At 43.2% G+C, this 16,134-nt stretch overlaps 1 protein-coding gene across 6 annotated transcripts in view; it reads right to left on the reverse strand.

The window, feature by feature from the left end:
* The window catches only part of TRRAP (transformation/transcription domain associated protein), a 265,491-nt gene that overhangs the window by 112,015 nt on the left and 137,342 nt on the right, over positions 1-16,134 (reverse strand). For all 6 annotated transcript variants that reach the window (XM_068244615.1, XM_068244613.1, XM_068244614.1 and 3 more), the window contains 5 exons: positions 15,944-16,065; positions 12,579-12,792; positions 10,331-10,510; positions 1,683-1,829; positions 1,378-1,497 (listed from right to left, as the gene is read on the reverse strand). In XM_068244615.1, the coding sequence (XP_068100716.1) occupies positions 1,378-1,497; positions 1,683-1,829; positions 10,331-10,510; positions 12,579-12,792; positions 15,944-16,065 (783 nt within the window). The remainder of the gene's footprint in view (positions 1-1,377; positions 1,498-1,682; positions 1,830-10,330; positions 10,511-12,578; positions 12,793-15,943; positions 16,066-16,134) is intronic.

Genomic DNA, 16,134 nt, shown 5'->3' on the forward strand with positions numbered 1-16,134 from the left:
GGAGGGGGAAGACTCTGGGACCTACAGAGTCTTTTCATTCTTCTCCTGGTCCCTAAGTTCCCCCTTCAGAAGTCTTTAGGAGCCCGAGTGCTTCTGAAGACTAGCAGCTCTGTACTGTGCATCCGCTAGAAAGCATGCTTGTGCATGGACAGTGTGGAGACACCAGTCTTCTGGAGCACTTGGGATCCAGAAGACCTCCGAAAGCTCAGGCAGCAGCTGAGAGCAGCCTCCAACCAATTGCTCGGAGACTGCTAACGGGGGGGGGGGGGGGGGGGGTGGATCCTGTGGAGGCCAGGAGAGGAACAGGAAGGCTCTACAGGACCCAGAACCTTCACTCTCCTTAAGCTTTTTTTTTTTTTTTTTTACAACTCCCTTGAAGTCTGAAGTCTAATTAGCTCTTATCAGCAGCTGTAAATACAGGGCAGGAAAGCTCTGCCAAGGCAGCTTTGGCATACAGTAAACACTGAGGCTTAACTCTTTCAGTGCTCCTTGCAAAAAGTGAAACCTAGTTTATCTTCAGGTTTAAAGCTAATGGGAACCGCATTTTTAAAAAAAATGAAGCAAATAATTACCTAAGGAGAGGGAAGGCTCTGGGTTCCGTCTCCTCCCTCGGTGCTCTCTATCCTGTGCCGAGTCCCCCCCCCCCCCCCCGTTTCAATCCCCCGCCAAAAGGGTATTTGGAAGTCTTCGGGAGCCGTGTCCTCACAAAAACGTGCGGCTCCATACTGCACAGGCGTGAGCGTGCAAGAGTGCGTGCTTGCGCAGGTGCAGTACAGGGCCGCACTTCTTCAGGAGCACTTGGGCTCCCTGAAGACTTCTTAATCCTCCTTCGGCCGGGTAAAGCAGTATTTGACTAATTCAGTCAAATACTGCTACCGGGCGAGCCAACACTGGAACGAGGGGACCAGGAGAGGAGCGGGAAGGCTCTATAGGACCCAGAGCCTCCCCTCTCCTTGGGTAAGTATCTGTCTCATTTTTTTAAATGAGGTTCCCATTCACTTTAAGGATTTCCCTAAATTCTAATGAAGATTCTCCCCCCCCCCCCATAAAGGTTATCATACTGTGGCTTACCCTTTAAAGCAGAGAGGAAGTTCTGAGTTTAGTTCCTCTTTAACTGATATGACTAAGTTCAGAAGCTGCATTTTTATTTTGAACAAGAGGGCATTTTACTCAGAATATTACTGCAATTTAGTAATGCTGCTGTGCATCTCCCAGACTCACATAGTCTATTTTTTTAATAATTGCCCACAATTCCACTTTCTAATGATAAGAGAAGTTTGATACAATGACTCCATATATATTTGCCAAGTTGGTCAATCATTAAGAAAAACGTAATAGACACCCCATGAAAAAAGCAGCCTATTAGAAACAACTCACATGCTGCTGACGGTCAGTTAGGATTTTCCAGAGTCGAGGGAAAAGCTGAATCCAAATCTTCTCTGCCAAAGGCGTTGAAATATGGCACAGCTGGACAAAGGCACTTAACAGCGCTCCTGTCTGTAGCAGATACACAAAGAATGGAAGAAATGAAACATGACTTAACCGCGTGGATGTCAACAGCTGTCTATAAAAGCTTCAATCACACATACTGTGTTGCTGAAATTACGAATGTTCCATCTAGTCAGTAAAGTGCCATTCCCAGTGCTCTGTACACAAGCCACAGATTGATGAGTTATACTGACCTTGACCTCCCGTAAAGAGTCCAGGAACTTGTCGTGTCGGTTGGTTAACATATGGAGCTGATTTCCAATGTCTTTTTCGGACTGCTCTTTAATTTTAGGGTTGGTGCTTTGATCTCCTGGTGCAAGTTCAATGTCAATTTCAACATCCTATAAAGCAAATATATTGTAATGTCTATCAGTTCTAAGAGAATTCCACACAAAAAAGTAGTTGAAAAGGAAATTGGATAGAAACATAATTTGTAATTCACACCCATTACTTTTGACATTTAAAAGTTATCAGCTGCAACACTTATGATTACTCAACTGAAGTGAGAGGTATATGGAGGCTACCATATAGTAAACCAGTAAAGCAATACCTGTTGCCTGGCTGTCCTGCTCATCCTCAGCCGATAATACTTTTAGCCATAGACCCTGAACAAGCATGCAGCAGATCAGGCATTTCTGACATTGTCAGAGCTGCATGCATGTTTCTGGTATTTTTCAGACACTACTGCAGCCAAATAGACCTGCATGGAAACATGTATTGTTTAAAAAGGAAATCAATATGGCAGCCTGCATATTCTTCACACTTCAGTTGTCCTTTAAGCACTGTTGTAGTCCTCAATCCGACAACTAAAGTAAACCAGAGTCGAACCTCAGGTCAAAAAAACAAAAAACAAAAAAAAAAACAATTGCTTGAGAAGAGGGAAGCATTTTTCACTTTAAAAAAAAAAGGGGGGGGGGGGGGGGGGATCTGGATCCAGTAGAGGATTCCCGTGTCTTGCTTGCCAGGACCCTCTAAAATCCCTCCCGCACTCCTCATCATGCACGAGTGCGCAGGGCTGTGGAGCCGGAGTCGAGGAGTCTGAGCAATTTTGGGCACCTGGAGTCAGTGGTGTCAAACTGAGGAGTGGGATGATTTTTGAACCAAATCCATAGCCTTTGTACAAATTAGTCAGAGTAATTTTGAGTACCTTGGGCCATATGCAATTCACTTTTTCACCTCAGTTTTCTCATAGGTGATATTTTCACAACTTGTAAATAAAATTATTTTTTAACCACCAGCAAACAAACAAATGCTTAGAATTATGGCAGTACTTTTTCACCTACTTTTTGGTACTTTTTCATTGCAAAGTGCTAAAAAGTTATTCTGAATAGAAGATGAAAAAATAGAAGATGAATAGAAGATGAGAAAACTCAGGAGAAAAAAATGAATTGCATATGGCCCCTGGAGTCGGAGGTTTCATAAACTGAGGAGTCGGACAATTTTTGTACCGACTCCACAGACCTGCAAGCATGGACACACCTATGCATTACTGTGCAGGCGTGGCTGTTACTCATTTAGATGCAGTACAGCCATGCTTGTGCATGAAGAGGAGTATGGCCCAGATCTGCAATCCGACAAGCTGTAACATTTTCTGGTCCAGAGCAAAGAGTGGGAAGCCTCTACTGGATTCAGAAGCTTCCTTCTTAGGCAAGTATCTTACTTTTGACCAGAGGTTCACCTCAGGTACACTATTAAGGCTCTCAAGTACCATTTCCTATTCTTTAAAGATCAGGCATTCAAATGGAAAGGAAATTACAAACTAGGATTCTTTCAACTGATAGAAACCTTGTGTGTATATTATATGTGGTAATATCTTTATTATATGGTGTCGTATGGTTGTACTTTGCATGCTTGATGGGTAATGGGACCGTGGTGGCAAAAAGAATATGAGAGCCACATAGCTCTGTACTTCAGACAGACAAGTGTGCAAAGTGGGGATGACGTTCCACAAAATGACCTAACATCAGTGATGCACAATGGTAATCCAGATAAACAAAGTCTAGACTCTAAATCTTGTCCTGGAAGTGCATTTAAACCTCTGCCATGACACACAAACTTCTCAGAAGCACAAAACAGCAGTTTTAGGTCATTCAAAGAAATGGAAAATTGAAATTCAGAAGAAAACTGAAAAAATGAACTGCAAAAACTAAATTGACTTGGAGGATATGTTTATTTTTAAGGCAGTGGCTGGATAGTGTAATGGTTAAGGAATCTACCTCTGACAGGAGACCTGAGTTCAAATCTTGGCTCTTTTTGTTCAGTAAGCCAACACCTATTCAGCAAGGAGTCTTTGCGCTAGGCTCCCTAACACTGCTATTGCCTATAGAGTGCACCCTAGTGGCTGCAGCTATGGCGCTTTGAGTCCGACAGCAGAAAAGTGCAATATAAATGTTATTGGTCTTGTAAGGCATTGTGTAAGTAGCTTATAGTAAATCTGCTCACACCCAGTAAAACTACAGACCGCAGTATGGCTGATCCTGAAAAGAGGTTTTCTTCACAGAAGTCCATCATGGTTTTCTCTCAGCACTCAAATTCCTACGCATACTTTTTTTTTTAGATTCAGTCTATGATAAATGCACCAATGAAAAAAAAATTAAAATAAAGAGAATTAAAAAAAAAAAAAAAATAAAAAAAAAAAAAAAACCTGTGGAGTTCTGCATAAGCCAATTAACCTCGACAATGTGTTCTCTATTGAAATAGTTTCTATAGTAAACCAGCAGCGTGCATAACACTGTGCACAGACTTACTGAGGAACACACCTCAATGAAACATTTCTAACAGGGTGATAGGCTCGAACACATAATGCAAAGCGGAAAACAATGCTAATAAACAGAAGAGCAACGTGAATGACACTGCAAGCATACACTAATAACATGCATATAACTGAGCTCTAAACCTCCTACAGGGGAGCTGCAGCTTCAAGCCAGAAAACCTAGGTCAAACACACTTGCATACTAAAGAAACATTATTCACAGGCAAAACATACATCCACACACACAAAAAACAACAACATTCTATTCAGTGGGGAACGTACTGTAATAGATAGCGGAGAGGCCGCCGCGGCGGTGAGCGGCATGGCGGCCATATCCGCGGTGAGCGGCATGGCGGCCATATCCGCGGTGAGCAGCATGGCGGCCATATCTGCGTCTCAGCCGGCGGCCTCCGCTGCGCAGTTACATGTTGGGAGTTTTGCCTGGTCCCTCAGTTGCACATAGACTGCGGGCTACGCGCGCGTGCTCCAGGTGACAGGACCTTTATGCAAGTAGAAGGGGAGTCAGCTGATCAGCCGGTCAGCTGACTCCAGTAGTGCTCCGGATTGGCTAAGTGACCGGGGCGGCGCTGTGGAGCGCTCTGAGTATATATAGGACCTGCCTGTCAGTTGCTCTTTGTCTGCTGTTGCAAATGCTACGTGTTAGCACTCAGACCTTAGTCAGATCCGAAAGTGTGCTAGAACCAGCAGGAGCTGGGGATCCACACTTAGCCAGATTCTGTTGATAGCTTAAAGTACTAATTTAATTGTATTATTTGTTATGACCCTCTGCTAGCCTTGACTACTCTTCTGCCTTCTGATTCTGTGCCTATGCCTATCTGATCTTGTTGCCGACTCAGCTTATACCTCACTCTGATTCAGTCTTCTGTCTTTATACTGTATCTGTCCGTGTGTTGCTGATCCTGCTTGTCTGACTCTCCTACCCTCACCAGTGAGCTTAGTTCTGGTGAGGGATTCTCAGTTTAGTAATCACCTGCTCCTCAGGTTGATAGCTGCAGTACAGTCTTAATCACCTGCTCCTCAGGTTGATAGCTGCAGTACAGTCTTAATCGCCTGATCCTCAGGTTGATAGTTGCAGTACAGTCTTAATCACCTAATCCTCAGGTTGATAGCTACAGTACTATCTGAATCACCCGCTCCTCGGGTGATAAAGTACCTTCCGTTTTGCTGTGCATCACCCGCTCCTCGGGTGAACCGATCACTAATTCAGCTGTGTCTCCAGCCTGCTGAAGTACTGATTCCAGTGTACTATAGAGATACCTCCCTCTACCAGCTCCTCTGGGATAGTGGGTATCTCTATCTATATTTACTGTTGCACCAAACACTTATCTTACACCTGGTTGTCCTGTGTCTAGCTATACTTGCATTATTGGTGATACTGCAGATCACCAATAATCAGAAAATCTGTTCTTGCTGACACCAATCGTTACACACACACACACACACACACACACACACACACGTGTGTACACACACACACACACGTGTGTACACACACACACACACACACACACACGTGTACACACACACACACACACACGTGTGTACACACACACACACACACACACGTGTGTACACACACACACACACGTGTGTACACACACACACACACACACGTGTGTACACACACACACACACACACACACACACGTGTGTACACACACACACACACACACACACACACACACACACACACACGTGTGTACACACACACACACACACACACACACACGTGTGTACACACACACACACACACACACACACACACGTGTGTACACACACACACACACACACACACACACACGTGTGTACACACACACACACACACACACACACACACACACACACACACGTGTGTACACACACACACACACACACACACACACACACGTGTGTACACACACACACACACACACACACACACACGTGTGTACACACACACACACACACACACGTGTGTACACACACACACACGTGTGTACACACACACACACACACACACGTGTGTACACACACACACACACACACACGTGTGTACACACACACACACACACACACACACACACGTGTGTACACACACACACACACACACACACACACACACGTGTATACACACACACACACACACACGTGTATACACACACACACACACGTGTGTACACACACACACACACACACACACACACACGTGTGTGTACACACACACACACACACACACACACACACACACACACGTGTACACACACACACACACACACGTGTGTACACACACACACACACACACGTGTGTACACACACACACACACACACACGTGTGTACACACACACACACACACGTGTGTACACACACACACACGTGTGTACACACACACACACACACACACACACACACACACGTGTACACACACACACACACGTGTACACACACACACACACACACACGTGTACACACACACACACACGTGTACACACACACACACACGTGTACACACACACACACACACGTGTACACACACACACACGTGTACACACACACACACACACACACACGTGTACACACACACACACACACACACGTGTACACACACACACACACACACACACACGTGTACACACACACACACACACACACGTGTACACACACACACACACACACGTGTACACAGACACACACACACACGTGTACACACACACGTGTACACACACACACACACGTGTACACACACACACACACACACACACACACACGTGTACACACACGTGTACACACACACACACACGTACACACACACACACACACACGTACACACACACACACACACACACACACACACACACACGTGTACACACACGTGTACACACACACACACACACGTGTACACACACGTGTACACACACACACACACGTGTACACACACACACACACACACACACACGTACACACACACGTGTACACACACACGTGTACACACGCACGTGTACACACGCACGTGTACACACACGTGTACACACACACACACACACACACACACACTAAAGGGACTACCGTACTAACTAACTTTTTGAGTCCAGCAATGGGGCAGCGGATTGGATGTTCAGCTTATAGTCATCACATTCTAGGACGGGCATCTAGATATTTATACTGGGGGCGGGATTACCTAATACTGGGGGCATATCTGGCTATTTATAGTGAGGAGGGGGGTACCTAATACTGGGGGCAGGTCTGGCTATTTATAATGGGGAGGGGGCTACCTAATACTGGGGACATATCTTACTATGTGTACTATGTAATTTTATTGGAATTTATTTTCATTATTGAAACCTCCCAGTAGCTGCTGCATTTCCTACACTAGGCTTATACTCAAGTCAAATTTTTTCCTCCTTTTGGGAATTGATAAGCCTCAGGATTAAAGTGAAATTACGTCTATTAACCCTTTCAGGCCCCTTTTTTCATCTTAAAGGGAACCTAAACTGAGAAGGATATGGCTTTTTACTTTTAAAATAATACCAGTTGCCTAGCTGTCCTGCTGATCCTGTGTCTCTAATACTTTTAGCCATAGACCCTGAACAAGCATGCAGATCAGGTGCGCTGACTAGAGTCAGACTGGATTAGCTGCATGCTTGTTTCAGGTATGTGATTCAGCCACTACTGCTGCCAAAGATCAGCAGGACTGATAGGCAACTGGTATTGTTTAAAAGGTAAAATCCATATCCCTCTCAGTTTAGGCTTCCTTTAAATGGCATGTGTTCCTAGATGTGCGATGGTGTGGCTGATCTGTTGGAGGAAATTACTGTACAACCCAGTTGAAATTTGTTTAAACTGGATTATAACTTAAAAAAAATAAAAATCCAATTTATACTACTTCTAACATAGAACAATATATACATATCCCTTTAAAAATGCTACTGCTTTGCTGTCATTTTTTAAGTGGCACATATAGCTACTGCTGCCCAGTATTTCTCAATATACTTCAAAACAGAATAATGTTAATGAAAAAAAGATCACAGAAAGCTTTTAGGTTACATTATACAAACAAGGATGGTGCAAAAAAGAAGTGACAGAGCTATAAAAATGTATCAATAAGACATTAATGAGATGTGTTTTTTGGACCACATACAAGTAATCAGCTCAAAGTAAAGCCTTTCCACTCTAGAAACATCAAAGGATGCTAATTAAAGTTCGATGTCTCATATTACAGAAACAAACTCGAAATATGCAGTTCTTTAAAAGATTCTTCTTGTAATGTTGCCATTCCTGTTTTAAAGTGAACTCAATCTCAAGTAAAATAAGCCCTCAGCCGCTCTGTGCTGGTTGCTTCATACCATAATCCTGCCTTTAGCACCAGAAGGTCTCCAAGTGAGCAGAGTGAAAGGTTTTGGCAACTGCAATGTTGCATACTTTTTCACCCAAATGCTACAACAGTGGAACCCTGGATCTCCAGATTATAAGGCACCTGCTTGGTGTCCCTGCCAATTATGCACATAGGTTTCACAACACAGGATCAAGTGGCAGGTTAAAAAACCAACACACTGATAGGCTCTGATGTGATATACTCCAGTGATCTGCAGGACCCAAGCTCAGATCTTCATATCATAGAATCTGGGTACCAAGAGACTAAACCTGTATCTGGGTTCCAAGAGACTAAACCTGTATCTGGGTACCAAGAGACTAAACCTGTATCTGGGTACCAAGAGACTAAACCTGTATCTGGGTACCAAGAGACTAAACCTGTATCTGGGTACCAAGAGACTAAACCTGTATCTGGGTACCAAGAGACTAAACCTGTATCTGGGTACCAAGAGACTAAACCTGTATCTGGGTACCAAGAGACTAAACCTGTATCTGGGTACCAAGAGACTAAACCTGTATCTGGGTTTAGTGACCTGGGGCGGCGAGGCAGGGCGGCAGTGGCAGTTTCACAGGTTTTGAATCGATTTCATGCTGAACATACAAAACTGTATGCAGTGTATGGGCAGCCAATAGATCCATCTGTGATCAGATTAGATCAGAGAGGGATCTATCTGTTGGTCGATCTGGTGGCAATCGACCAGCGTATGGCAGCCCTTAATCCAACTCTACTCTCACAAAGAACCCTCCCTCTGCCGAATCCCTAGACCTTCCTCTACCGATGCCTAACCCTAAGATCTCCCTCTACCGATGCCTAACCCTAAGATCTCCCTCTACCGATGCCTAACCCTAAGACCTCCCTCTACCGATGCCTAACCCTAAGACCTCCCTCTACCGATGCCTAACCCTAAGACCTCCCTCTACCTATGCCTAACCCTAAGACCTCCCTCTACTGATGCCTAATCCTAAGACCTCCCTCTACATATTCTCAACCGTCAACCCCCCTTCCCCCAAGGTGGTGCCTAAAACCTAACACCCTCCCCACCAGTTCTCACCCACACCCCTGCCTAATTTACCTCCCCTCAGATTTTTGAATGGAAAATCGAAAATGAATTGAAAGAACATACACATGGGATGATGGCCAGTATTTTGACAGTCGGAAAGTATGCTGCATGGCATGGCTGGGGGGTTTTGTATGCATCTCACATCCCAGCTGAGCCGGCATCACATATTGCAAGCAGAACATAATGGAAATGTCCTCTGATCCCCGGCTTTTATAACCCATCCACACAAAGGGGGTAAACCAGGAATTACATAAACATACAACTTCCAGATAAGTCAAGTACTGTGATGGCAGTAACAGGGAAGGGTTAAAACTCTACATCACAGTATGCCATTTTATTGTCGCCTAGGAGGGCAGAAATTTTATAGAATGATTCTCACACTTGGGCCAATTAAAAAAAAAAAAAGGAGAGAAAAAAAAAGTGAGAACCTTCCATAGAATTCCTGATTGGATGCCTAAGAAACTAAACTTTGAGATTAGCTTGTAAAAGCACGTGCTCTATTCAGCGTCAAACTATATTTACACTGCAGAAATCAACATAGTTAACAGAAAGGCCTAGCAAACTGAGTACAACACATGCTGAATACATCTAGGTCAACTATTTAAAACAAAAATTCACATCCTGCTTTAATAGACATGTGAATTCCAGGGAAAACGTTACCTCCTCCTTGGATTCGCTGTTCTCTCGCTCCCTTGGTTCCTGCTTGACGTGAGTTACCATAGCAAAGGCTGCCCGATCGTGACTATCTGCTAGATTGATGACATTAGTGATAGATGGAAGCATGGCGCCCTGGCAGCTTGTGCCAATTGTAGTGTTCCTCTCACAGACCGCCAACAGAAGCTTCACGGAGAAGGGAAAGAAAAGACAAGAAGTTCAGTGCGTTAACAATGCAATGATAAACCACTGCAAAACATAGCAAATACAGTATAACAAGGTCAAGCGGCGATTAACCAGACATTGATGGAAATACACAGATAGAAGTAAACTAGATGTTTGATATGGTTTTACTTTTCACATAAAACATTATTGCAACTAAATAAAAATATTGGCCTTTACGTTACCAGCCACACTAACCATACCGTCAACTTTCAAAAATGTTGAGGTGCCTGCAAGCACCTGCTTATATTTTCTGAGCAGCAGAAGCGCTTGGTGTACCGCTATACAGTGGGTCTCACCACCTCCCGATTTAGTTTAAAATTAAACTACAGGATGTCACTCTGCCGCTCACCTGCCTCTTCTATAGGGCCGCTCCCTGCCTGGGTCCCTTCCCTCCAAGCAGCGCTAGCACAGCGGTTCATTTTTTTTTGGGGGGGGGGGGGGGGCACGGTATAGTAACAGAGGCTGGTGATAGTGTGCACAACTAGCCTCAGTGTTCTAATAGCTTTCTTAAAACCCGCCTCGGGTTCTCTAAGCTGAATTATCGCAAATGCCTTCAGGTTTAAGAAGGCAAATGACACTGTACGTTGCTTTTTAGGAAGAGGGCTTTTCGGTCTCTTTTTGGCCCCCTATACCTTCCAAGTGGTTCTGGGTCACCCTGAGCTATTTAGGTATTCTGTAAATAAAGTAAAATGTACTATAATATATCCAAAAAATACAAGGTTTAATGCAGCCTGGCAGCTGCTACCCATAGAAATGTATCAGTGTTTTCTGGCAGCAACTCTCCCTGCAGCAGATGCTATTATTTCTATCAGCTATGAACAAGTGGCTGAAAGCAATATGTAGCTACACATTGCTCTCACACAGGAGTCCTCAATGTACACATTTCATTTACACAAAGTTGAAGTTACACATTAAGCTAAATCAGTCAAGTCACTCTGAGTTACAGGTTATGAAAAAGCCGATTCATTGTGCAGGTGTATTGAGGAAGCTGGAATGTGGAGAGAAGGCACACAGGTCTTGTTTCTCATAATGCAGTACTTTAAAGCAAACCTTAAAAAGAAACCGTGACCAAGACATTACCTTTATCCCAACCAGTAGCGGATACTCCCTTTTACATGAGAAAGCTATTCCTTTTCTCAAACGGATCATCAGGGGGCGCTGTATGACTGATATTGTGGTGAAACCCCTGCCACAAGAAACTCTGTGGTGGTCCTGGCAGTTTCCTGTCTGTGAACCCTGTTGCATTGTGGGAAATAGCTGTTTACAGCTGTTTCCAAATGCCAAAACAGCAAGTAGCAGCTACATCACTTGCCAGCAGTAAAAATGTCACCATGTGATAAATGTCAGAATGTAAATCAGGGAGAAGAAACATTTTACAATGGGCAAACACTGACTAAATCATTTATACATAATTATGGTAAAAATGAAACTCTTTTTTATTACATTATTTTCACTGGAGTTCCTCTTTAGGCAGAAATAAAGTTATGAGATAGTGAATAGTATGTGTAGTACAGCTAAGAAATAGAACATTACTAGCAAAGAAAAGTCTTGTATTGTTTTACAGTAAAGTAAGAGTTAAAAAAAAAACTTCAGTTATCTATGCAAAAGAGCTTCTCTGAGCTATTCGACCCACTGAGTTTGATACAGACCTGTTTTCTGAAGCACTTAAACAGCAGGAAAGTTCAAAGGGTCATTATTTCTGCTTTGTTTTATAGCTTAAAAGAGACAGTGGATTCTAAACACGCAAATGTGACACAATGATCTGAAAATAAAAACATGAGACTTTTCTTTGCAACCAATGTTCTATTCAATATCCACACTACATATACAATTCATTATATCATATTTTTTTCGCTTCAGGATTGCTTTAAAAACCTTTCACTAGGATCTGGTGCTCTACACAGATCTAACACCACAATACATCCTTTACCAAATGAATCATACAGAGCACTGACACGGCCCATTACTTTTGGGAAAACACAAAAGGAATTAGACGGTATTCATGGCAACATTTGAAGACTGGTGTTACCTCAATACACTGCTTGATCCAGAAATGATTTCCCATAGCTTCCCAGTTCTGTGAACATGTGACATATAGCAGTCTGTCGTACACACGGCGCTTCATAGAAGTATCAAATGCCTCGAAGAACTTTGCCCGAATGTGTGGCTGTGCACAGCGGAGTCCAGACAGGAAAGCCGGTTCTAATTTGGCGGTAAGCTCACTGCCGGAAAGTGTTTCATCTCTGCAACAAGGAAAGCACTTTACATAAGTTCTGCTACATAATTCAGAAGTGCCCTTAGGGCCATAAGCAATTCAATTTTTCTCCCAGGTTTTCTTCTAGGTGGTATTTTCACACCTTAGCAATGAAATGTCCTTTAAAAGGACTCGGGCAGGGTCCCTTTAAGTAGCGTTTACTCAGCAATTATGCAATGCCCCAGTGTGAGATTAGCCTAATAAACGCTGTAATGCTTTTATGTCATTACAGCTACCAAACACGGGTTATACGGTGTTCTTTGTACCTAGTTTACCCACTATTGTCGGTTTAGTACAATAAAACCCCCATTATCCAGACCTCAGTGCCGGCTAATGGTGGTTTTACTGTATTATGAAAATTAGACTACTTTGTCTATTGATTCAGATTAAGTCATTCCCTTTGATAGACATTCCCATTATGCAACTGCTTTCAAAGTTACCAGTTTATGATTGAGTGCCCCATTAAAAAAAACACAAGGTGAAAATAAACTGAAGAGATAAACAACTGTATCTATCCTTCTAAAAATCCTTTTTTATTTAGATATTTTATTTTTTAAACCTACTTCTTACTGTTTCATTGTCTCTGCTATACATACATTGAAGTATGCTAGAGTTAAAATCTATGAACTATTGAAGCTTTTTGTCTCTCCTGCTCTCAGAAGACATTTTCTGCCAGGAAAGTGTTTTATGGCTGTAATTTCTCATCAGTGAGGGTTATGCTATAGTCTGACCAGGTGCCAACTAGGGATGATCAATGAATTGCAAATATTTCCGAGTTCATTCAGGATTATGTAAATGTTTATGCAGCTTGAAAGTGGACCAATCAAGGCCCACCCGGCTTTAAAGAGACACTTAAAGGGAACCTAAACTGAGAGGGGTATGGATGTTTCCTTTTAATCAATACCAGTTGCCTGGCAGTCCTGCTGATCTCTTTGGCTGCAGTAGTGGCTGAATCACACACCTGAAAAAAGCATGCAGCTAATCCAGTCTGACTTCAATCAGAGCACCTGATCTGCATGCTTGTTGAGGGGCTGTGGCTTAAAGTATTAGAGACACAGGATCAGCAGGAGAGTCAGGCAACTAGTATTATTTTAAAAGGAAAAATCCATATCCTCAGTTTAGGTTCCCTTTAAGCCACATGTGTCGAACGCCAGGCCTGGAGGGCCAGATCCATGCCAGTGTTTACGATGGATTGAGAAAGAGAAGAATGTGTTCTACCTGATGGACCACACCTTTCCTGATTCAGACCCATCAATTTATTTGAGCTGTATCAAAAATGAGGATCTCGACCCTCGTAGGACCGGTTTGACATACCTGCTTTAAAGAGAATCAGTAAAATTCTTACAATAAAAAGCATACCATTCTATTCATTATGTTCTCCTGGGCCCCTCTGTGCTGTTTCTGCCACTCCCTGCTGCAATCCTGGCTTGTAATTGCCATTTTTATGCAGTGTTTACAGACAAAAGACATAGCAAGTGATACGCTGAGAGGAGCTCAGTGTGAGTCATACAGAGTGTGCAGGGGGCCTGGAGAGGGTGTGTATAGCTTCTATCCAATCACAAGCAGCACAGCACATTCCTGCTGGACTGCCTCAGCCCGACAGAGGAGAGAAGATTAGATCATATAACAGAGATAATACAGCCACTGTGCAAGTAGGAAAGGCTGCAGTTAGACAGAGCACATTAGAACAGGTATAGAAACTTATAGGATAGAAGAAATAAAAAGGATGAAAATTTGGTTACAGAGTCTCTTTAAGCCTATGAAAAAAAAAATAAGTTTTACTCACCTGGAGCTTCCACCAGCCCCCTGCAGCTGTCCTGTGCCCTCACAGTCACGATCAGATCCTCCTGTCCCCCGCCGTCCGCTGCTTTCATTTCGCCAAACAGGCCTTGCCACGTGAAGCCTTCTACTCGTTCCTGTCCGCAATAGCGTCCTGCGGATGCGCATGGCACTATTGCCGATAGGAACGCGTAGAAGGAGACACGTGGCTAGGCCTGCGCAGGCACAATGTACCTGTCGGACAAAATCGAAAGTAGCTGGCGTCGGGGGACAGGAGGATTTGATCGTGACTGCGAGGGCACGGGACAGCTGCAGGGGGCTAGTAGAAGCCCCAGGTGAGTAAAACATTTTTCATAGGCTTAAGGATCACTTTAAATTGTTCTATTTTCAAGCTGCATATATTTTCATAAAAATTTACATAATTTTTTGCATGAACTTAAATATTTGCATCTCACAGACCATCACACTTGCATACCTGATTTTTAACACGCTCAGGCAGAGAATAAAAAAAAGGAACACCGTATAGTTATTTGTGTGCTTGGCACTATACATACACATGTCTATGTCATGTCACCTTGTGTATCCTTTAAACAGAAAAATTAGAAAACCAGTTACAAAATTTTAACGTATCTGAAAGGAGCAACACCAACATATTATATTGTGTTACTAGCGATCTATAGCATGAGGAGATACAGCATGTGCATTAACTCCCAGTCCACTAAGAAGTTGCTGGGCAACTGAACAGCATTGTAGCAGAGTTTTTCCGCTGGCCATCTGAACTAACCCTACGAGCCCATTTCCCCTGACTGCAAATTTGCATTGCAAAAATTTGCATAAGTACCGACAGCAGTGAAAATTCAATGGAATAGTTTCTCCATTTAATGAGTTTTTGTGGTGTTCTGATCACCCTCAAAAATTGGATAACCTGCGGATTTTCGCTTCACAAGTTTCTTACGTAATGATTGTCTATGGTTTTGCACGCCAGACGCATGCGTAAATTTGCTTTTGAAAAAAGGGGAGTGATTGCTTTGTTTCCATGTACTGTATGCCCTGCAGGTAACGCAGGTGGCCAAAGTGATACATGCCATTGCTATTTTCCCTGATGCAGTTGCGATTCCATTAATTTGTAATGAACGGGATAGCAATTGTGTAGAAATGCAGGCAACCATGCATTGCAACTCTTCAGTGAATCACAACGTATGCTTGGAATCATCAGAAAATGTGCCCTGTTCTCCCTCCGGATTGCAACAATGCACGTTGTCGAACATGTGGCCCTACTCACACAGGTGGAAACAAGGCCTTAAGAGTCTCATACTGAACTTCTCCCAGTTTAGCCATACACAAATTAGTTTTTAATTTACCTGTAAACATAGTTAACAAGTTCCAGGAACTGTGCGTTTAATTCCAAGTCTTCAGGAAAGCGCTTCTCTATGTAGGTCATCATCTTCACCAGCAATATAGACTTTTCACGAAGGGTAGGCGTCTGTTTGAAGAAGTGGTAGTTACTATACTACTATACAGAGGGAAAACATTAATAAAACATACCGTTCTA

Source organism: Hyperolius riggenbachi, chromosome 7, assembly GCF_040937935.1.
Source record: "Hyperolius riggenbachi isolate aHypRig1 chromosome 7, aHypRig1.pri, whole genome shotgun sequence".
Classification (NCBI taxonomy): domain Eukaryota; kingdom Metazoa; phylum Chordata; class Amphibia; order Anura; family Hyperoliidae; genus Hyperolius; species Hyperolius riggenbachi.